Here is a 23,932-nt window from a genome sequence, read left to right as displayed (position 1 = left end):
GATTTTCACTCAACCTTAAGAGGATGTTCCTGACAGTATGAGCAGCTTGTCAGTGCAACAGACTGCCCCAGGTGCAGGTGAAAATCTCCTTTGCCAGAGGATTTGAAGCAGAAGCTGAATGGCCACATGTAGGTTCCTGTTCAGCTCAGATATACAGGAGCCCGTGACAGACCTAGCGACCTCCTCCATGGATCCCACAGGCTCTTTCCTTCTTCAAACAATCTACTTCCATCCCAGCTTGTGGCAGTGAGTTCCATAAATTCACCACACCTTCTGACCAGGTCCCAAAGCTCCAGCTGGGGCAGAATGCAGCGGCTAGGCTGGATGACAACATGTGGCACTCATGCTAAAACATCGGCACCTGCTGCCCATATGCTACCAGGCCAACACCTTGGATACCTTAAAGACCACTTGAGGGTCCTTATATCCCAGCCTGGTCACTGAGATGCTAGTATGCTCGCCATGTTACAAAGACCTGACTGGCTTCAACTAGAAGTCTCTTGGCAGCTTTTTTAAAAATACAGGATTGGGGCTATGCAGTTGTTGATTTTTTCTTTCTTGAGCAACCAGTCACTGGGAGGATTGTTCTGTGCTGCTTTTAATGCTTTCTTTCTTCTTCTTTTTTTGCCAAAATATTTTATTTTTATATTGCTCTGCACAGCCCTGACATTTTATGAGAGGGTGATTATAAATACTTTTATAAATCAAGCAACATAAAAATATGCTCTCTTTCCTTGGCATATCAAATGAGTCTCTCTTCTAGGGAACACTGAATTCTAGCTTTTATTATATATATTATATATATTATATGTGTGTACACACACACACACACACACATACACACACACACACACTGCAACAAAATGTTGCCATTTGGCCCACAGGGTGCCCTATCTATTCCATTCTCCTCCTTCTCCTTCCCCAACAGGAAGTTGCCCATAAACCTTTGCCTTTGATCACAAGAAGCCCAAAACACTCCAGCCATTCTTCCTGGGGAAGGTGTTTCTCTATCCCTTGGGCTGCCTGAAAGCATCCTCTTCTGCATCCCTTCCAGCTTCATGTTATGGTACTTATTTTTAATTTTGGGGGGAGATTGGGCAATCAGAACCATACAGGGTTTTCATAATGTGGCTGCAGAACAGAACAGCCCACACAGAATATTTATACCTCCTAATGATGACGACTTCTGTTATTAGTAGATGGGGGTGGGGGTTGGTAATTAAATAAGTCCAGGCTTCAAGGCTACCTTAACGAAACAGGGAAGGAAGAATCGCAAGATCCTGGGACTCTAAGATCAGGTGCTAGAAACTGGGGGCTAAGATGGTCAGGGATGCGCAGGCAGGTGCCGGTATGTAGATGGTTGCTGCTTTGTTTTCTTGCGTTAAGTAGAGAACGAAAGACGCTGACCCAAATTTCCAAGGCATTAACTACACGGACGGCAAATTATATACACACACAGAGTACAGGGAGTGTCTCTGCGTAACCGGTGGCTCCATTCTGCCACCTAGTGGCCGATGCACACGGCAGCCCAGGCCCTAACTCAGAGCTGGGCAGAGGGCCAGCTGTTTTGGCATAGCCTCCCTTAAGGCTTCTGTTCCAGATGTACAGAAGCTTTTGCCCCCCCCCCCCCAAACACACCCGAAATAGGAGGATGCTGCACGCATGCAATGGTGGCTGTGTTAGCAGAAAGATGCGCACGCTTTAACACTTTTCTTTCTTTCTTTTTAATGAAGAATTCCAAATATATTTGCATGCACAATGAAAGGAAGTTGAGCAATTAGCTCTCACACCTGGCTTGGACACAGTACCTAAGAATAGTCTTGTAACAGGGAGAAGGATCCATTTCGTACAACAGCAGCGGGGGGACGGGGGGGGGCGTGGAGAGAACCTTTCCTGCCCAAGGGCCGCTTTGTCTTCGGGGCAACATTCCGAGGGCCACATGCCAGGGAGGGACTGGTGAAGCCAGAAGCAAAAATGGGTGGAGCCATGAATGGAATTTTTGCCCTTGTGCAGAAGGATAGTTTCAACACGTGTCTTTTTCACACACACCCCTAAATTTTTGTTTGTTTTCAGACAATTTAACCAATTCCATTCAATTTCAATCCAATACCTGAAGCCCCATCCTTACTTCCATCATGTTTCTATTCAAATCATTTACCTCCTGTCATAAGTGGAATATTTCTCTAAAACATATACCCTACATTGCATTCCTTTATCATTCTTGTACCTTCACTTATATTTCAAGTCCTGCCTGCCATTTCATTTGGCTACAATATTTTGTCAGGTCCTCGGGGGGTCCCTTCCAACTCTACGATTCTATGATTCTAGGCCAGGCATCCCCAAACTGCGGCCCTCCAGATGTTTTGGCCTACAACTCCCATGATCCCTAGCTAACAGGACCAGTGGTCGGGGAAGATGGGAATTGTAGTCCAAAACATCTGGAGGGCCGAAGTTTGGAGATGCCTGTTCTAGGTCCAGTCGAGGTTGGTGGAGTCAGTCTGGGAAACGGAGGCTGAAAAGTCTGCCACTGGCATTTCAGTGTTTTGCAGCCACACAGAGATCCAGCAAGTGTTGCCCTGAAAAGATGCTCTCCTTCTGCACCCTGGAATGGATCGTGCTGAGAACTGCTATCTCTAGGACTCAACTTCCAGCGACAATGCTTTGCATACCTAACACTTTCCCTGCAAGTCTTAATTTTTTGATGGGGTGCAATTTTGTTTGGTCTCCACGCATCTGAGTCATGGCAAAAGAGGTTACATGTTATGCTTGCTTATTTGCAGAGGGTCTTCTTCTTATGCGGATTTCTTCCTACTGGAAAGAGGGGGCGGAGGGCGTGGAAAGGAAAGGGAGGGAGGGAACAAGATGGGCAGATATATGTTGTCATTCCTCCAAAAGTGGTAAATCGGTTGGGATCAATAATTCATCACATTCCAAACAGGTTGGTTTGTCCCAGGAGTAATCCGTCTTAATAGTCGCTCGTGGAGATGATAAGTGGTGAATAATTTAGCGTGCACACACGCACACCCAAACACACACGCACTTCCCCGCTGTAATTAAAGTGTGTGAAACTTCGTTTGTTATACAAAATTATTGCTGAATAATTCAGATCCTCAGTAATTACTAAACGGCGGAGGAATTCGCCAGCAGAAAGGGGCCCCTTCGGAGGCTGAGTCTAGGAGGGATTTGCGACAGAGCCAATTACCTCTGAACCGCGCGCATGATTTAAACCCACCGTGACCTGGGGATTTTCAGACATCATCCAATCTGATTTTTTTTTTTAGCTTTCAACTATTTATCTTATAATAATGATGATTCCTAATATTGTCCTAGGCACTGTCTAAAAATTAAATAGAGGCAGAGCTAGCCCGGCATAATTTACACTGGGGGCGGCGGTAAATTACGCTGGTGTAAACTGTTTCTGCTCTAAACTGCGTTCAGGAGCGTGGCTGGCCCAAGCCTGGTGGACCTGCTGTGATCTCACCATCATTGTTTCACCAGAAGGAGTGGCGAGGGTTTCCTCACCTATGCATAAAACCTTCCAAGCGATCTGAGGATACAGGGCAAAGAGGAAACCAAGATGCTGGCAAATCTTCTCTTTTTTGTAGTATAATTTTTTATTAAATTATTCCACCGTTTTCACAATAATCTTCACCTCAAATAGTGACATTGTTTCATAAATTGACTTCCCACCCCCGCTCCTACTTAAACCTTTATATCTTTATTACAAAAAGTTTCTCTATTACAGTTATTCTATCATTTTCCTTCTGCTGCTCTTATCTCGAATCCTGCCCCACAGTTTCATTTGACTGTAGTATTTTTTAAATATATATATATATTCTACAAAAGGCCTCCATTCAAAATGCTGGCAATCTGCTTCAGTGTATCTGAAGAAGTGTGCATGCACACGAAAGCTTATACCAGAATAAACTTAGTTGGTCTATAAGGTGCTACTGAACAATATTTTTTTTTGACTGTGTCAGACCAACAGAGCTACCTACCTGAATCAATGACATCAGTTCACTCTAGGGTGGTCGATTACGGTGAATGGGTCGGCCACCGACCACCCCCCACCTGCCTATCTTCTTACTTGCAATAATCCCAGGGGGGTGGTCCTGCCGGTCAACCTGCCTCCTCCTCAGTGTTGCCCCTTGCAGAACTAGAAGGGAGGAAGGGAAGGATGGGTGAACAAACCTAAACTTGGTTGCTTCTGCCTGTCACTGATTCCAGCTCCACCTCTCTCACCAGCCTTTATTTCTTCCGCCCTGCCAGTTCCAAAGGTCACCAGCCCTAACTGCCCCAGAGGGGTCATGTCAGGATGTCCACATCCTCATTTCCCACCATCACTTCCCCATTATTTACACCCTGGCAACTGTCTCCAGGTTTCAAAGATCCCGGCAAGTCGCTGGCGCGACAAGTCCTTTGCTTCCTCTCTCCTGCTGAGGAAAGGAGAAGATGAGCACACAATTCTTGTTTTTCTTTCCACCTTCCTTATCTTATAAGAACATTCGCTCGCCTCTCGCAGGCAGACGGGTCAGCAACAGCATCGCCGTCACAAGACACAGCCTGGCTCTGCATCACAACCATGGGCAATTGCGTGAACATGGTGAGTCCTGCATCTCAGTGCCACCCTTCTTCTTCTTCTTCTTCTTCTTCTTCTTCTTCTTCTTCTTCTTCTTCTCCTCCTCCTCCTCCTCCTCCTCCTCCTCGGGCGATCTCTCGTAGCCAAGTAAGATTGTCTTCCATAAACACGGTTTTAACAGTGAGTCCGTAAGTGACTGTGGAGGCCAATTCTGGATCCACACGTCCTTCCACAGTGGGGACATTGGTTTCCAGGCGGGAGTTGATCATGGTGAGGGTTTGCCAAGCGTGCCTTCCTCTTAGAGAGCCAGTGTGGTGTAGTGGTTAAGAGCGGTAGACTCCTAATCTGGGGAACCGGGTTCGCGTCGCCGCTCCTCCACACGCGGCTGCTGGGTGACCTTGGGCTCGTCACACTTCTCTGAAGTCTCTCAGCCCCACCCACCTCACAGGGTGTCTGTTGCAGGGGAGGAAGGGAAAGGAGAATGTTAGCCGCTTTGAGACTCCTTCGGGTAGTGATAAAGCGGGATATCAAATCCAAACTCTTCTTCTTCTCCCTTTCGTCCTGAGTTCGAGCGTCTTCAAAGTCAATGACACCTTTGGTAAGGGCTGTTCTCCAACTGGAGCGCTCGCAGGCCAGTGTTTCCCTGTTGTCGCTCTTAAGTCGCTCTTAAGTCTAGACTCTAGAACCCTTCCCCTTTAAATAGGGGGTTCACTCATAAGACCATTAAATGGGACTGAATCTGATTTCAGTCACTACAAAAATGTGGCCCTCTGTTTCTTTTGTGTCTGAGGTCATAGACATCCAACCTAAAGCCCTGACAGTACCATTTCAGGGTCTTCCTACTAATGCTGAACTTGTTGTTGTTTAGTCGTTTAGTCGTGTCCGACTCTTCGTGACCCCACGGACCATAGCACGCCAGGCACTCCTGTCTTGCACTGCCTCCCGCAGTTTGGTCAAACTCATGTTCGTAGCTTCGAGAACACTGTCCAACCATCTCGTCCTCTGACGTCCCCTTCTCCTAGTGCCCTCAATCTTTCCCAACATCAGGGTCTTTTCCAAGGATTCTTCTCTTCTCATGAGGTGGCCAAAGTATTGGAGCCTCAGCTTCACGATCTGTCCTTCCAGGGAGCACTCAGGGCTGATTTCCTTAAGAATGGATAGGTTTGATCTTCTTGCAGTCCATGGGACTGAACTGAAAGGTTCTAAAGGGAAAAAAGAAGAGTTTTAGGCTTGAATTTGGGGTGGATGAGAGGTCATCAGCAAAAGAACAGCCTTCTTATTTGTGGCAGGGGGTAATGTTATTCTGGGACAGGGTGGGGAACTTCCCCCCCAGCTTGAGGGTCTTTCTGGACAACCTTCCCGGTGGTGGCTGGAGATGGAAGCGAAAGAGGGCAGGAAAACATGGTAATTTCCACCTTTGTAAAGTAGGCTGGGTTCAACATGCACCTCCACAACCCTCTCTATCCTGCGTAGAAGAAAAGCAAGAGGCGTCCTCAGAGATCAAGGACACATTCAACTGACAGGTAAAGGATCCAATGAAATCAGGCCCCAGTTTAGCTGCCTCTGCCAATCAGAACAGGCAGCACCATGCTGGAGGGATGGGACTCAGGGTTGCTGTTGGCATCCGTCTGTCTCAAGGGACAATGGAGTGCGCCTCCGGGGGCGAAGTCAAACCGCTGGAGAATCACACCACCTGCTGGAGAATCACACCACCTGCTGTGGCTGCAGAGACTGGTAACGCGTAACAGCTGCCTCCTGTGTTGTTTTTGCTGCGTTAGCAGCACAGAAGAAACCTCTCAGGGGTGCAAGTCTGGGCAGTGTGCATGAACGTCCTGGGCTGCCCAAATGACAAGACGACACCCCCCCCCCTCTTTCCTTGCTGATGTAGTAGTCCAAAGGAAAGCAGAGCAATCTGGTTGATACCAACTTGGCTGCAGGAGTGGCTGGAAGGAGACATACTCCATGTTTGTGTAGGGCTTGCTCCTTAGCCTTTCTCTTCCCCCAAAAAGATGACCCACAAGTCAGCAGGTACATATTTTTATTCACGGTTTACTCTCATGAATGAACGTAGCCACAAGGCAGCAGAGGTTTAGAATCGGAGCTTTCCTTCTCCTTGATTGACAGGTTGACAAGCCCCGTCTGCCCCTCACTTCCCTCTCCACAGCAGAAGCCACCTTCAGTGTAAAGCAGGCTCAGTATAAAGCAGATATATTGGTTCAAGATTGTAGTATATTGGGTGATTTAGTGCTTTTAAATTGGGTTTTAAGAGGATCTTTTACGTGCCATGAGAGAGAGAGAGAGAGAGAGAGAGAGAGATGGAAGGAGGAAATACGTCTTGCTGAGCACCCACCCCGCTCTGGAAATAACAATATTTATATAAACTAACAAGAAAGCCAGAGAAAGAGGCTGAGCAATCAATCCATAAACAGTGAAATATCAATATAGAAAATGACCCTGTTATACGACATCGTTCAAGGCAACAAACTGCATCGCTCTCGACGACACCCTCCTTAATTTCTGCAGCTAAATTTGCAAGTAATGCCACTCCGGGTACAATGGATGGGCTGCTTTGGCAGGGTTCGGGTTTTTGTCTCAAGGATTGCGGAACTGTAGCTTTAGGAGGGAGCCCAAGGGTCATCTAGCCCAACCCCCTGCAAAGTCTTTGACACACTGCATAATCCGCTTGCGAAATTTGTTGTTATAAGGTATGGCATTCACAGAACCATAAGAGCTGGAAGGGGCTCTAAGGGTCATCTAGTCCAACTCCCTGTAATGCAGGAATATCTAGCTGTCCTTTATGGGAATCGAACCTGTGACCTTGTTGTTATCAGCACCATGCTTAGTCTAACCAATGGAGCTAAAACAGTCATCAGCCTATAGGGTAAAAGGAGATTTGCTAGACAAATTCTCGGAGAATAGGTCTATCGATGTTTTCTAAATATAAGGTAGGAACATAGGGAGATGCCTTATATGGAGTCAGACTATTGGTCCAGCTACCTCAGTACTGCCTGCACTGACTGGCAGCAGCTCTCCAGGGTTCCAGACAGAGAGTATCTCCCAACCCTACCTGGAGATGACACTGGGGACTGAACAGAGACCTTCTGCATGCAAAGCAGCTGCTCTGCCACTGAGCGATGGCCTTCCTCTCTCTTCCTCCATCTTCAGAAGAAGTTTACCTCCAATTACCGGTGGGGGAGGCCTGTGGGGGCTCCTGACTGGTCGCTGTGCAAAACAGCACACAGGAATAGTGTTGATCTTTGGTCTAGAACAAGCCAGGCTCGCTTGCTCGTCTAATTGCTCCAGGGCTGCTTCTGAGTCTTTATTACAACGTGCCTTCTTTTGCTTTATGCTGTGCTCTGTATTTTACTGATTTTATTGAGTTTGCGATTTAGCCATTGCTCACCCTTTGAAATCCTTTGAAAGCCAGCTTGAAATCTTTTTTTAAAAAAAATGAAAAGATGGGAGTTTACAATGTTCCGAATGAATAAAACCAGAGGGAAGGAAGGAAGGAAGGAGTAGGAATTGGGGGTGCAAAGAAAGAAAGAGGAAAAGTGCTTCCTGGCAACCTGTTTATTGAGCATTCATCCTGATTTATTTGCCCGGGAGATTAGATGGCGTCAGAGCATTTGCCTGTGGGGAAGTTACCATGCAGCGTCGTATCACCACGCAATCGCTATGCCACACGTTTCCAGTGAATTTCCTTATTGCAAGGAGTCTGGTCTTTGGGGAAAGCTGATTTGTTCAGAGCCAAATCCACTTTAACTTTGGCAACCTGAATCTGCCAGTATGTGGCAGAAGCCTCATCTCTATTATACAGTGTAAGCATGGTTATAAAGAAGAAAGAATCATGGGAACTGTAGTTTGTAAAGGGTGCTGAGGGTCCTGAGGAGACCCCCACCCACATTCCCCTCACAGAACTACAACACCCAGAGTTCCCTGGGGAGAGGGGGCAATTGTTCCACCACTCCTGGAATTTTCATTTCTATTATTATTATTATTATTATTATTATTATTATTATTATTAAATTTATTGTTTATACGCCGCCCATCTGGCTGGGTTTCCCCAGCCACTCTGGGCAGCTCCCAACAGAATATTAAAACACTAGTGTATTTCAGCCCGTTCAATAACGGGCGCTAGAATATATGTGAGAGGAGCAGCGGGGCTGCGGCTTTCCCTCTCTCTCTAGAAAGAAAGAAATGCTTTTAATGATAAGACATAATGTTTAACTTGTGTACTAAGGGCAGCGGAGGTGCAGCCTTAGAACAGTTTGGACAGGAGGGTTCAGTGACCGCAGTTAGACGATTACATTAGCAATGCCTGATCACTTAATTCAGAATACATGGATAGAATCATAGAGCTGGGAGGGACTCCCAGGGTCATCTAGTCCAACCCCCTGCAATGCACTTCTCTGAAGTCTCTCAGCCCCGCCCACCTCGCAGAGTGTTTGTTGTGGGGGAGGAAGGGAAAGGAGAATGCCTCCCCCTTCGCTCCGGGAAGGCAAACGGCGAAAAGCCCCCGCCGCGCCGCACTTCGGCTTGGGGACTGGTTTGGCGGCGGCGGGAAAAAGAGGAGGAATTCCTCCTCTTCTTCCCGCCGCCGCCAAGCCAAAGCCGGCTTCCCTCGCCGAGGAAGCGCCGTCCCATGCCGGAGGTGCGCGGCAAGGCTGCCGGGGGGAGCGCTTCTTTCCCCCGCCGCCTCGCCGTGCACCTCCAGCATGAGACTGGGCTTCGGAGCGGCGGTTGGCGGAGCGGCGGTTGGCCGTTGTCCCTCCGTCCAATCCCTGTGTCTCTGGGGTACATGCGCAGTACCCCAGGGACACACGGGACAGCTTGGACGCAGGGACAACTTGGACATTATTATATAGGATAAGACATTAAACATTAAAAACTTTCCTAAACAGGGCTGACTTCAGGTGTCTTCTAAAAGTCAGGTAGTTGTTTATTTCCTTGACATCTGATGGGAGGGCGTTCCATAGGACGGGCGCCACTACCGAGAAGGCCCTTTACCTGGCTCCCTGTAACCTCACTTCTCACAGTGAGGGAACCGCCAGAAGGCCCTCAGAGCTGGGCCCTTGCAGATGGCCATGCAACCTCTTCCTTAAAAACTCCAACCATCTGACGGAGTCCATTTCACCGTTGAACAGCTCTTACCCTCAGAATGTTCTTCCCACTGTTTAGTCAGAATCTACTTCCTTGGAATTTGAATCCGTTGATTCAGATCCTACCCTCTGGAGCAGCAGAAAACAAGCTTGCCCCATCTTCCATGTGACAGCCTTGTAGCTATTTGAAGGTGGCTATTGTACCACCTGTTGTCTTTGTCCATGGAGTTTTCTTGGCAGGGATACTGGAGTGGCTTGCCAGTTCCTGCTCCAGGTGGATCATGTTTAGTCAAAACTCTCCACTATGACCTGTCCATTGTGGGTGGCCCTGCACGGCATAGCTCATAGCTTCTCTGATTTATTCAAGCCCCTTCTCCACGACAAGGCAGTGATCCATGAAGGACAGCATCTTAAAAAGCAGAGACATCACCTTGCCGACAAAGGTCCGTATAGTTAAAGCTATGATTTTCCCAGTAGTGATGTATGGAAGTGAGAGCTGGACCATAAAGAAGGCTGATCGCCAAAGAATTGATGCTTTTGAATTATGGTGCTGGAGGAGACTCTTGAGAGTCCCATGGACTGCAAGAAGATCAAACCTATCCATTCTGAAGGAAATCAGCCCTGAGTGCTCACTGGAAGGACCGATCCTGAAGTTGAGGCTCCAATACTTTGGCCACCTCATGAGAAGAGAAGACTCCCTGGAAAAGACCCTGATGCTGGGAAAGATGGAGGGCACAAGGAGAAGGGGACAACAGAGGACGAGATGGTTGGGCAGTGTTCTCGAAGCTACGAACATGAGTTTGACCAAGCTGTGGGAGGCAGTGCAAGACAGGAGTGCCTGGCGTGCTATGGTCCATGGGGTCACAAAGAGTCGAACACGACTAGACGACTAAACAACAACAACAGCAACAATTGTACCACCTCTCAGTCTTCTCTTCTCCAGGCTAACTATACCCGACTCCCTCAACCATTCCTCATAAGGCTTGGCTTCCCGACCCTTGGTCCTCTCGGTCGCCCTCCTCTGCACACGCTCCAGCTTGTCAATACGTTCTTAAACTGCAGTGTCCAGAACTGTCTGGACACAGTACTTGATTAAGGTGTTGGATGTGCAGCAGCTGTGGAAAAAGGTGGATTCCACGCAAGGGATCATTAGGAAAGAAGTTGAAAATTAAACTGCCAATATCACAATCCCTTTGTACAAATCCATGGTGACGCCACACATGGAATACTCTGTACAGGTCTGGTTACTACACCTCAAAAAGTATGCTGTGGAGATGGGGGCAAGGTTCAATCAAGGGGTTGTATTAAGGAAAGTTACAACATATTGGGCTTTTTAGCATAGAAGAAAAGGCAAGCTGGAGGGGAGAACACAAGAGGTGTAGGAAGAGAGCACAGACAATATGTTTTCTTTTTCACAGCACAAGAATTCAGGAACACCCTCGGAAGCTGAAAGCTTCCTAGAATTTTAGACATTACATAGAATCATAGACGTTGGACCCAGACCCTGAGGATCATCTAGTCCAACCCCCTGCAATGCCGGAATATGCAGTTATCCCGTACGGGGCTCAAACCTGCAACCTTGGTGTTATCAGCACCACGCTCTAGCCAACTGAGCTACCCAAGACAGATCAAAGAAAATACTACTTCACACAGTGAATAGTTCAAGTAGGAAATCTGCTCCCATAAGAGGCAGCAATAGCCATGAACTTGGGTGGCTGAGGGTAAGATAAAACCCATGGGGTATAAAGCTATCAACTCGTCATGATGGCCATGCGCTCTGTCCCCTGTCGAAGGCAATATGTCTCTGAATGCCAGTTGCTGAGAATCACCAGTGGGGAGAGCTGCTGTTGCACTCAGGGCTTCTCATCTGCATCTGGCGGGAGAAGAAAATCTTGCATTTGTATGTTGTTATGAAAGGAAGGAAGGAAGGAAGGAAGGAAGAAGGGAGGGAGGGAGGGAGGGAGGGAGGGAGGGAGGGAGGGAGGGAGGGAGGGAGAAAGGAAGAAAGAAAGGCAGGCAGGCAGGCAGACAGACAGACAGACAGACAGACAGACAGACAGACAGACAGACAGACTTAGGCTAGATTTAACTAAAGTCTGGTTGAGGAAGAGTTGGATGAGACCAGCTAGGCATCTCATTCCAATTCCACCCTGCAATCTTATCTAAATCTCAGGAGACCTAGTGAAAAATTGTTCCATCTTCGTTCACACTAGGAAGGAGATCCCAAGGGTGCAGGAAGGAAGATTATTATATTTATAAAATAGCCACTCTTCCCACGCTGTGGCGATTGGGGGTGGGGGTGGTGGATATAAATGAAAACCATTTTCAATCAGCGACCAGTATGCAGGCCTAAATCAGCGCTTAATTTCTACAAATTAGAAATAACAGGCCTTCAGTTTGTCTGGAAACCTCCAGTCTCTGATCACCAGAGTCTCTTTAGAGAGGAAAACTGTGTATTAGCAATGAGGAAAAAATGCATTCTGCTTTGTTCAGCTCTGACTTAATAGGGTTGAGCACTTTCTAAAGCATACTATTAAAAAGAAGAAGGAAAAAGCACAAAGGCTAAGGCTGCAAGTCTGTAGCCACTAATCTCAAAAGACATGTGTAATTTGCACTGTAAGAGAATGATCTAGCGCAAGGGTTTCCAAACTCCACACCCCGCCCCCCGACCACTTGAAAATTACCGAGGGTCTTAGAGGACCACTTAATGGTTTATCTGCCCATTGTAGCAATTGTAATGAACTGCTGGATGCTGTGTGATTTATAACAGTATTTTATTGCTCCTTTTAGGCTATAGTCAACTAATGTTTACTCAGAGTAGACCCTCTGAAATTAATAACTATGGCTAATGTAGTTTTATTAATTTCCATTGGGTCTACTCCAAGTAAAGGTTTAGTTTACTATAACTATTTTTTGTTTTGCATTTCAGTGTAGATTCAAACTGTAACACAATAAAGTACAAGAAATGGAAGAAGCAATGAAAATGCAATTAAAAATCAATATGAATATTTAATCTGATAGGTGTGCTATCTCCCGTCTACTACCACAAATTCACAGACTGAGGCTGGATCTACACAGATTTTTTTTATTAAAACAAAAACCGCTATGAAAAAATATAGCTCCCAGTGCAATTTTCCATTGACTTTGGATCGCTGCTCTACAGCGCCATCTGGTGCCACATTTTTATAACACATTTATAATGTTATAATTGACCTGTATAGCGGAGTCCGCTGTGTGAATGAATCTCTTGGACCATTGTTGGTTTATGGACTGCCATTTGGGAATTCCTAATCTAGGAGGGTTTTAGTTTGAATCTTGTCTCTGCCAAGCACACAGTAGGTAGCTTTGGTCAAACCTCGGTTCTCCCCCTCACCGCATCTGTCATATGAGGATAATAACAGCAGCCTACCATGTGCTCCATGTCAATTTCATGACTTATAAATTAAGTCAATCCTGTTCCATTTCTGCATTTGTTAGATTTTAAGAAAAATGCATGAAAATGAGTATTTATGACAAAATGCGTATTTACTAGGGGTGTGCAAGGGCCTAAGGTTTGCCTTGAATCTGTGTTTTTAAAGAATAATAAAACCCCATCTATTTCTGAGGCACTCTGTTTTCTCCTTGATCTGTGATTTAGGTTCCGAGTCACTCTCTATATAATGAAGTTCTATGTTCCTCACTCATTCTTATGGCAGATCTAAAAATATCTATGCTTTCTTTCTTTTGGTATAAGCAGGTGAAATTTGCAGGTACAGGAGCTCCACTCCCCATTGGCTTACGCCTGCCAAATTGCAGGCAAATAGGTTCAGGGGCCTTGAAGTAGATGAGGTTAAAAAGGGATTGCCGTATTTTTCCGTGTATAACACGCCCCCGTGTATAAGACGGCCCCTATTTTTGGAGACTCCAAATTAAGAAAATGGAGGGAGATTGCCCAGAGTTGTTGAGCTTTTTTGAGTGGGTTGCCAAAAATAGCTCACCCACCAGACCGACGCTGCCAATCACATGCATCACTGAAGCCGCCAATCGCCCACCCAATTGGTGCAGCGGCAGCCAATCATCAGCAGGCCTTGCCACAGTCACCAATCACTTGCCCAATCACCGCTGACAATCTCCTGCTCGCAGCTGCAACCAATCGCCCGTCCCCCCTCTGCACTATCCGTGTGTAAGACAACCCCAAATTTTTAACATGATTTCATAATTAAAAAACAACAACATCTTCTTATACACGGAAAACTACGGTAACTCTTCCCTATAATCCGTGTTAGGGCTGTGACTTTCTTAGGTCAACTAAAACTCCAAAAGCCATTGCCCAGCTCAGCTTTCATTCAAGGTGAAGCTGTCTCGAATGCTGCCTTGCAGGATGTTGAAGATGGCGATGGTTTCAAGTAGAGCAGCAGATCGTTTTTTTAAAAAAGTGAAAGGAAGTATTCAACTTAAAACTACTATCCACTGCTCTGCTTTAGTAAAATAAATAAATAAATCCAGAACTCTTCAGTGCTCCACAGACAGGATTCAAGACAGCCTCACTTCATGAAAGCCCCATGGACCTAGAATAGAGAAACTCAGAGACATAGCGAAGCATAGAGAGACAGGGCCGAAAAGTGGAGAGCAATAGAATGCTTTGTGGGGGGCCAAATATGACCCAGATGCTCTATTAATATTGTGGGTTGACTTGGGAAGGGTAAAATAACCCCCCAATTTGCCTTGTTCTCCAGCCCCAGCACTTCATTCTGCTATGTTTGGGTGAACCAAGAACTGCATCAGAAAATCCAGACAAGTATGAAATCCAAAGAGTAATTTCATTCTGATCCACGCATTTGTCCAAGAGATGCAAATCAGGCCAGCCTACGTCAGAATTCACAAAATTAGGAATCCTGGAGCATTCCCTAAATTCAGATGCCCATTACTGTATTGTATTGTGTTTGCGATGTGCAAATAATACTGACCTACTCTCGTCTTCTGCTTCCGTCGTTGTTTTTAAGCAACGTTCTAAAAATGAAAATGGATACCTGGATCAGTTTTTAAAACAGAAGTTTCATACACAGTGCTTTGCAAGCAAGAAACACATGTTTATATTCCAGTTGTTATGAAATGCAAAAAAAAAAAAGGTGTGCTTTCATCCAGGGATGATAACAGAACTCCCAGACCCTGAACTTGGGAACACGGAGAGAAATACCTTTCCATTATCCAAAGATAACTACATTTCACTTCACACATGAACAGAACTATTCCTCTCCTCTTGGACACACTTTTAAATAGCTGATCGCTGTCTCCATACGCTCTGCCAAAACTTCCCTCCCCTAATTGCATAGAGCCACCGAGCATTACCAGACCCTGAAATATATCCCCTGACTCTTTTCCTCGCGCTTGAGCTGGTGGAACATCTTCCTGTCTCTTATTCTCTACAATCCCGCCCTGCCCTGTGTTGCTAAATCTCTTAAAGCAGCTGAACTGGTTGCCGGTTGTTTTCTGGGCCCAATTCAAGGTGCTTTCTTCAACATTTTAAGCCAAGGAAGGAAATGTTATTCCATACTGAGTTTAGAGCCGCCTGTGCTCTAAAGCTAGAAGATGGGTGCTCCTGATGGTCCTTCCTCAGTTTGAGGAGTGTGGTCCAGAGGCCCGGGAAATGGCCTTCTCAGTGGTGGCTCCTCATATTTGGAGCTCCCTCTCAGGCTTCATCTCTTTATAGTTTCAGGTGGCCTGTTAGGTCACACCTTTTCCAGCAGGGTGTTTTGAGAAAAAGAGACCTGATTGCTGCCTCGAATAGCAGTGATAACCGCCGTTGTTTGGCTATTTGTTACCATGTATGTTTTAAAGGATTGTGCTGCTTTTATTTTATTTTTTCAATTTCCTCTATTTGCCTGTTGTAAACTGCCCTTGGGTTGCGCAAAGGGTGTTAGTACAGTGGTACCTTGGTTTGCATACGTCTTGCTTTGCATACATTTTGGATTACAAACACATCAAACCCAGAAGTGTGTGTTCCGGTTTGCAACCTGGTTTGCAAACCAAGGTACCACTTTTACGATCCAAAGAAAGAGTCTAAACGCTTAAAAGAAGATAAAGGTGGCAACAGCCTCTGAAATGGTGGACCCAGTTCCTGCGTTAATGTAACTGGCATGTGCTGGACGTCTCTCTCCCCCACCCCACCCCCAATGGAAAGTGTTTTCATGCGAACGCAAGTCCAGACAGGGCAAAATTGGCAGCCTTCCTAGGACAATCTCTGAGTTTGTTTGCACTGTGGAGTCACAGGGGAGACTGGCCCTGCCAGGCCATTGTTCTCGACTGTTAATTACCGTCAAAACAGACATAATTTGTTTTGTTCCTGGAGAGTCTGGTGTGGATTCTGTGATTAGAGGAGGCCTTTCCTCCTGAAGTTGTGTGTCTTGTCGGCGTACAAACACATAACATAAGGAATTCACTTGCCAGAAGTTGGAGGCGGCGATTTTAGCTTAGCCGTGTTGTTGTTGTTTTTTAAAGAGAACTGGAAAATACCGGATCCAGGCCAACCCAGGGAATACCCAACCCAATCCTGTCAGCTTCCTCCCCTTCCTTGGTCTCAGTCTTGCCTTTGTACAAATGAGCAGGGAGGAGAATGGGGACCAGACGAAAATGAGTTGGTTCTCCTGAGGGCTGGGCAGCCCATGAGGTGGACTGAAGCAGCCATCTTGGGTGGTGGAATCCCATGTGCAGCCATAGCTGCCAAGTTTTCCCTTTTCTCGCGAGGAAGCCTATTCAGCATAAGGGAATATCCCTTTAAAAAAGGGAGAACTTGGCAGCTATGTGTGCAGCTTCTGGTGAGATCTCACCGCCAGCTGCCACCACACAACCACAGCAGGCAAGGTTTCGGCGCAGGCCGCAGCCTCTCTCCACCTCACCTCAGGCAGCGAAATGGGCAGGCCGCCCCTAGATTTGCCTGCCATTTACCCTGGTTCCACCTCCTGGCGGGCTTCCTGCCTTGTGTTCTATCAGTCCTAAAGGGAACCAGCCACCCAACAGTTTTTTTGTCTTTTTCGGTGATTTACGTAGGTGGAGCTAAGTTACACCTGGGACCCTTTGGGACAGTTTTTTGGTGTCTGAAATGGGACCATTTGAGGCCCAGAGAGGGCATGGCGGTACTGAGACTGAGCAGAGGCTTTTAGAGTCTGATGCAAGGTCATAATAGGCCTGACAGAAGCTTTCAGGCTATCTATCAGGCCTGTTGCACGGACGTCATTGCCAAAACTCAAGTTTCTATTTTCATAGAATGGTAGACTTGGAAGGAATCCTGAGGGTCATCTGGTCCAACCAAGGAATCTCAACTAAAGCATCCATTTTGTCAAAGGTTCGCCAGCTGACAGACTGCTTTGCCCATGCTTAATATTTCCTGCTACTCGCTAGAGATGTTTGCCTCTAAAAGGCAGGCTTCTCCTAATCCGGATTTTCCAAAACAATCAGAGCACTGAAACACAGCCATCCCTTGAAATTTGTGCTTGCCTGAATTTTGCAATATAGTTCACCAGGAAACCCACCCCCCCCAAAAAAAAAAATGTGTAAAGAAACTGCATAGTTTTTGATGGGCAGCCTATTGGTGAACATTCGAAAACTTGCATTGCATTAAGGAGAATTGCTTTGCAAACATGTATGTTAGGCAAGATTGCATACAGAAATGTGCATGTCCAGAGAAATTTGCACTAAGACGCTGGTGATTTCCAGGAGGGTTTTAAAAAAAAAATCAAAATCCTGCAAAATGGTGTGGAAATGTGGAGAACTGAATTTAAGATTTAAAAAATGAGAAACCAAAATTGACAGGCTCACCTATCTTTGTTCCTCCTGGTCCTCTGATCCAGGGTCGTCCCCCTTCTGCAAGTTGAGTCATTCTCCAGAACTTTACTCCCCTCTTTCCCCAGGCCACCTAGTATGCAACAAACAGAACTCCCAGGCAATTTGCTTGTTTAAGAAAAGGCTAAGGTGGGAAATAAATTTCCATTAATTCAGAGCCGCGGCCTGACAGGAGAGGCATAAAGTTATCAAAGCAAATATGAAGGAGGGAGGCTCATTTACATGCTAGCTGAGTGTGTCCTTCAGTGATGACTTTTGGACCAAATAGATCTACTGCTCCTTGAGATCTTGAAGCCACATGTGCATGCGTGTGTACACACACACACACACATACACAAAATTATTTTCCTACACCTTTCTCCAAGAATGCCTGATCGTTCACTAAACAAAGGTTTAGTATGTGCAAGGGCTGCAAACAGCTAACTCATATTTTTATTATTGTTATTGTTATGTACTAAGCTTGGATCCTAGAACAATAGGCATGTAGGATCCTAGAATGCAACAACTGATTGGCCTGCAGGAAAAGACCAATCAGGCCCCAGGAGGGAAGCAGAATCAGCCAATCAGATGGGACTCACTGTGTAAATAATGTATATGAAAGCTTGAGGTTTGGGGGGCATTTCATTCACTGTTTTACAAGCTGCAATAAAGAGCATGAAGTCACTACAGGACTCCAAGTATATTTCAGTTACTAATTATTTAAAAATCTATACCACCCTATACTTGAAGGTCTCAGGCCTTTATTTGACAGCAGAAGAAGGAGCACTCCTGCCTGCCGATGTCTCTCCCCCCCCCCCGGTCTCAGTATTGCCCTTTGCATACCCTCCAAGTGTATCGGGAAAAACCAGGACATCCCATTTTCAATCAGAAGAGAACGGCGGCCATTTTGGTTGCTGTGATCTCACGCGATTTTATGGTGCTACCCCCACCCCACCTCGCAAAAAAACGCTTTTCCAGGGATGCAATGTCGTGTGGCGCCCCAAAACATGTGTTTTTGGATGCCATGCCTGAAAAGGTGCTTTGGGTGGGGGGCACGGCAGAAAATCACAGCAGGTCACGTCAACCAAAATGGCTGCCATGCTCTCATGATGATGGAGTCCCAGATTTTGGCTCCAAAGTGTCTTTGTAGAACTCAGCAGGGAGGAGGAAGATGGGGATAATAACTAGAATTATTTGCCTCTGCCTGGCGTTGGTTCTGGCTCCACCTATCAGTGGCTCGGGCTCCATATCCTGTTGCCTTCTGCCCCACTGGTCCCAATGGGGCACCATACATCACTGCGCAAACCTACAGCTAGCCAGGGCCCGATAGATATAAGAGGTGGTCTCAGCTGCAAAGCCCATCCTTCTCAGAATGGAAACAAAGAGAAGTTAAGTCAAAAGCTACGAGCAGAGAAATTTGTGGCCGTGCCTTTCAAGCCCAGGTAGCAGGCGTCCCTTCCCAAATGCAATTACTTTGGGTGAATATGACAAGCAAAAAATGGATGCCAAGCTTCCCATCAACAGCCAATAAATCCAGCTCAGGGTGGTTTATGGCTCTCCCTCCCTGATCCTCCAGACAGAAATTGACCTCGGATGTTTATGTTATCTTAAGTCTAGAGAAACAGGGAAGCGTTCGAAGTACGGGTCTGCAATAGGAAACAAACTTCATTTGGCGGACCTCAATTGTTCCCCAATGCCAGCAGGGACCAGGTCCAGAACTGCTTCGCTTCAGCAAGGTGGCTCCCAAGGCTATCCTTTCCAAAAGCCAAAGGAAGCCACTTGGCTCAGGCAGCCGATCAGGCAATGGAGGCTGGTTCTAATGGGACCAACCATGATTTTCCCTTGGTCAGCCGCCACCTGCCTGCTTCCTTTTTCCCCCAACCATGCTCTTCTGGCCAGCTTCCTCCTCCTTAGACTCAATGATGCCTTTCTAGAACACAGCAGGAAGATGGAGGAAGAAAGGAATGGAATTGGAATGGCTCTTCCTGCCATTGGCTCTGTTCTGCCTCCACCTAATTTTGGACTCCCTGCTTCCCCACCCTGCCAACGGGCACCAGCCACCACTAAGATTTTGTTTGTTTGTTTGTTGCAATTATATCCCATCTTATTTCTGCAAGAAGCTCAAGGTGGCGTACATGGTGTGTCCCATCCCGCCCCCCCCCCATCTCATTTAATCCCTACCTCAAGGGCTGCCTCTCTCCATATGAACCAACACCAGACTCTGCAATCGTCCTCTGAGGCCCTTCTTCGTGTGCCCCCTTCACAAGAGGTCCGGAGGGTGGCAACACAAGAACAGGGCCTTTTCTGCAGTGGCTCCTCAGTTGTGGTATTCTCTCCCCAGGGAGGTTCGCCAGGCACCTTCATTATACACCTTTAGGCACCAAGCAAAAATGTTCCTCTTCAGACAGGCTGATTGACACGTCAAGCCCTTGTGGGATGGAAGTTATTGGTTTGTTGTTGTCCTTAATTTTGTTATGTATTTTGTGGCTTTTTTTAATCTTGTATTTTTATGTTGTGAACTCCCCAGAGATCTTTAGATGAAAAGTGATATACAAATAAAATATAAAATAAAATAAAACAGCCCTGTGAGGTAGGTGAGGCGGAAAGGCAGTGACTGGCCCAAGGTCACCCAGGGAGCTTCATGGCTGAGTGGGGGTTTGAACCCTGGTCTTCTAGGCCGTAGTCCAACACTCTAACCACCACGCCACACTGGAGGCAGATCTACACTCATTGTTTTTAACGTTCGCAATGCATTATTTTTAACATTCATAATGCATTATTAAAATGTGACACCAGAGGTTGCTGCGTAGCAACCCAAAACCAGGTAGACGGTGTGGAAAGGAAGCAAAAAGGAAACTAAAGAGGACTTTCCCCATCTTAACATTTCAGAACGATATTTCCAATTTTGTTCTAATAAGGTCGTAAAAGTGAGTGTAGATCCAGCCTCAGGAGAGGCAGCAAAGGAACGTAGGAAGCTGTCTTATACTGAGTCAAGCCGCTGGTCCAGGTACAGTATTGCCAACCCTAACTGCCAGCAGCTCCCTGGGGTTTCAGGTAGGCATCTCCCCCACCTAGAGACACCATTAGGGATTGAGTTTGGGCCCTTCCATATGCAAAGCAGATCCTCCACCCCTGAGCTAGCTACAGACCTTCCCCGTGCAACTGCTTCTGGTGACATCATCCATGCATTTGCGTTTGGTTAAAATAGTTCTGCTTATTTATTTTTTTAAGGGTGCGCTCTAAACCTCTGTGTTGTGTCTCACCCTTTATTCAGGACAGGAGCCCAAGCCATGTCTTGGAATCTGCTGACTTTGCAGACCTGCTGGCCACCTGGACCGAGGATTATACCTATGAAGATACCACGCTCGCTGACAGCGCTCTCCCCGCACCGTGTTACAGCACATTTTGCTCCTCGGTCGGCGGCGTCATCCCCACATTCCTGGTGGTAGCTGGCACTTTGGGCATCCTCGGCAGTCTCGCCCTGGCCATTGCCTTGGTCATGTGCTTCCGGCTTTGGGAGCAAACCGGGCTCGCTCTCACAACTCTGTCAACCGCCCTCTTTGCCACCATCTTGCCGTTTTTCGCAGCGGGGATCAGCTGGGGCTGGACCTTTGGGGACGGGCTCTGCCGGGTGGCACAGGCTGTGAAGTATGGGTGCCTGTTTTCCCAAGGGCTCTTGGTGGCTGCCTGTGTGTGCCCAACGCCCAAGGCAGCTCTTCCTGGCTGCCTTTTGCCTCTCGTTCTCTGGGTCACAGGCTTCCTGCTTGCGATCCCTGTCGCCGTGATCCACGGCACGGCTAAAGACGGGGGAGCAATATGTGCCCTGAGCCAGGCACCTGAGGTGCTCTGGTGGTCTCTCACTCACGTCATCTTCTGGCTGGCTGTTTTCTACATCCTCCCAGCGGGGATCGCTCTGGCCAAGGTGGCGCTGAAGTGGCAGAGGGCTGGGTGGCACCCGCCTGCAGCCGTCACTTGGGTCTTCTACCTTCTATGGATGCCGTATGGAGTGGCCCTGATCCTGGACATGCTGCTGCAGATGAACCTGCTCACCCATACTTGCAGCTTGCAAGAGCATCTCAGCTACTTCCTGGGGCTATCCGAGGGACTGGGGGTCCTCCACTGTATTCTGTGCCCCTTCTTAGTTCTAGGGATGGTCATCCATCACCAAAGGGCTGCCCAATGAGGCAGGCAATAAAAAAATTGGGGGGGGAGTGTCCAATTGCAATCAACAGAGCTTTAATCTACAAATCATTTTGTATCTGCTTCTGCCTGTGCAACAAATCCTGGAGGGGGGTGGGGGGGACTTTCTTAGAATTTCATAGTAGCCAAGCTTGCTAAATAAATAAAGTTCTGCGGTCAGGCAATCCCAATTCTGCTTCCAGAAATGGTGGGTTCTGCGACGTGAATTCTGCAACAATGAGCTATTCTACCTCTGAAAATTTAAGCAAGGCCGTGAAGCACATGCCACATACCACTGTGTTTATATAATTTAGCAGAATTTAAACGATCCCCTGTTTTGAGTTTATGCAGCGACAAGCGGGTTGCTAACTCGTTTGGGTCCTATCAATAATTATACCTTCCTGGTTGATAATCCCTTTCTGTCCCTCTTAATGAAAACACACACTAATCTGAATCATATTATCATAAACTACTTTACTATCAGATTCATTCAGGTTTACAGAGCTGTTCCTGAGGGCAGGCTTAGGTTACATAACAGATAAACTAAATACTAGATAGTAGTGAGTCATGAGAAGACTGCATCCGAGCAGTTACCAATTAACACTCCTAGCAGCAACCGACCAACTGACCACATAGAGGCAGTTAGTCCTCTCGGAATGTTGAACTTCACTGACAGCTTTGTATCCCACAACCACAAGTGTGGAAATTTTATTCAGACCTACATTTTGGGGCCCCTGAAACTTTTAAATGCTATGAGGACCACTTTGCAACCAGCAACAAGGTCTGGGTAACCACTGTTATTGCTAAAAAATAACTACTACATCTCAGATTTTGATTAAAATCGCTGTACTGTGCTATCTCACTCTTCCCAAGTCACTGGTGCGAATAAATATTTCCTATGCCGTGTAGTTTTCAAGTTGTGTGACTCAAATTGGGTCTAGTAGACCCAACCTTTTAAAGCCATGTGGACCCAACCTGGATCAGGCTGTGGCCTACTAGTTGTCCTGGCTGATATCTGGTTTTCAACATCGTGATATATCTGCAGCTAAATAACACAATATGCTGATATATCACAATATCTGGAATGTACCTTGGCTGCTTCTTCCTCCCCACCTTAGGGGAGGGAGAAGCAACCGAGAGAAAAAAACCGACACAAGCCCCCATACCAATCCCACTTCATTAAAATTGCTCAGCTGGGGGGGGGGGCTGGAAGCCTCCCACCCCTCAGCTGAGTTAGCCCCCATACGGCTCCAGCTTGTGTGAGCCGGAGGGAGGGGGGCTTCCTCAAAGGCACACACAAGAAAGGAGATGGAACCCAAGAAGGTGCTCACCCAGATCTCTTCTCAGACTCTGTCTCTTTGCCTGCCTGCCTGCCTGCCTGCACCTTTGCCGTCCGCAGGCAATTTGAGCTGGCGCGATGTACGGTATTGCCAGCTCAAAATGTCTGGAACCAGTATCACAATCTGAGCACCATACTGTTTTCATTTATTTATTTTTAATTATTTAATTAGTTGATTTTTAATATATATATATAAACATACAGCAAAAATAAATAAATCAAAATCAAAATATTAAGATTGCTCTGAATCTCCTGACCCCCCCCCCCCAATCCCTTCCATGGGTCCAAATAATAATATTTACAATAATATTGACCGGTACACAAGCATATCAATACTTGTCCAAATTTTTGCCGTTCCAAATTATCCAAACTTTCCATTACTTTACAAGTGTGATTAAAATCCTGCTAATGTTTTAACCTGCTTACAATGGCCTCGTAAATAATTTCTACATATAGGACATTTCTATATATAGGACATTTAATTTCTACACATAGGACATTTAAGGATATATATTAGTTGAAATATGGGGAAGCAGCACTGTAATATAGTATCTGATGAACCTGAGAGAGAGATGAGTGGAAGTCAAATAGGAGGGGAGGAGATAAAGGGAAATAATTAAAGGAGATTATAGGAGGAGTGTATTTGGAATATTATGACTATAATAATTTTGGGTTTGAGTGACTGAAGAACTGTTGTCTGTATTTTCTTCTTCATTTTTTTTCCTTTCTTTTTTTCTTTCTTTTTTCTGTTTTGCTTTTACTCGTAATTCTTTTAGAGTTATGAGTATTACAATTTGAGTTGGATTTAAGTTGAATGTATGAATTTAATTTTCAAGTTACATTTTTATTGTTAATATTAGATCTCTTATTTTATATGATTTTGTATGTTTTCATTACTATTTCAAGTGTGTGTATGAGTTTATGTGTGTGTTCATTTTA

General features: G+C 46.3%; 1 protein-coding gene across 1 annotated transcript; it reads left to right on the top strand.

Annotated features, from left to right (window-relative positions):
• Positions 1 to 4,435: 4,435 nt before the first annotated feature.
• Positions 4,436 to 22,968, top strand: ACKR1 (atypical chemokine receptor 1 (Duffy blood group)). The gene is made up of 2 exons (XM_035098189.2): positions 4,436 to 4,603; positions 20,750 to 22,968. The coding sequence occupies exons 1-2, from the start codon at positions 4,583 to 4,585 to the stop codon at positions 21,656 to 21,658; spliced, it is 930 nt and encodes a 309-aa protein (XP_034954080.1). The 5' UTR covers positions 4,436 to 4,582; the 3' UTR covers positions 21,659 to 22,968.
• The last annotated feature ends 964 nt before the right edge of the window (positions 22,969 to 23,932 follow it).

The sequence above is a fragment of the Zootoca vivipara genome, chromosome 17 (assembly GCF_963506605.1).
Source record: "Zootoca vivipara chromosome 17, rZooViv1.1, whole genome shotgun sequence".
Lineage (NCBI taxonomy): Eukaryota > Metazoa > Chordata > Lepidosauria > Squamata > Lacertidae > Zootoca > Zootoca vivipara.
The sequence above is the reverse complement of the archived record's forward strand: the minus strand, read 5'-3'. Positions and strand labels throughout refer to the sequence as shown.

Excerpts from the sequence above, each read along its gene's own strand:
- ACKR1 (XM_035098189.2), top strand. The coding sequence starts at position 4,583 with ATGGGCAATTGCGTGAACATG. Across the intron at positions 4,604-20,749 it reads TGGGCAATTGCGTGAACATG|GACAGGAGCCCAAGCCATGT; the intron begins GTGAGTCCTGCA and ends CCCTTTATTCAG.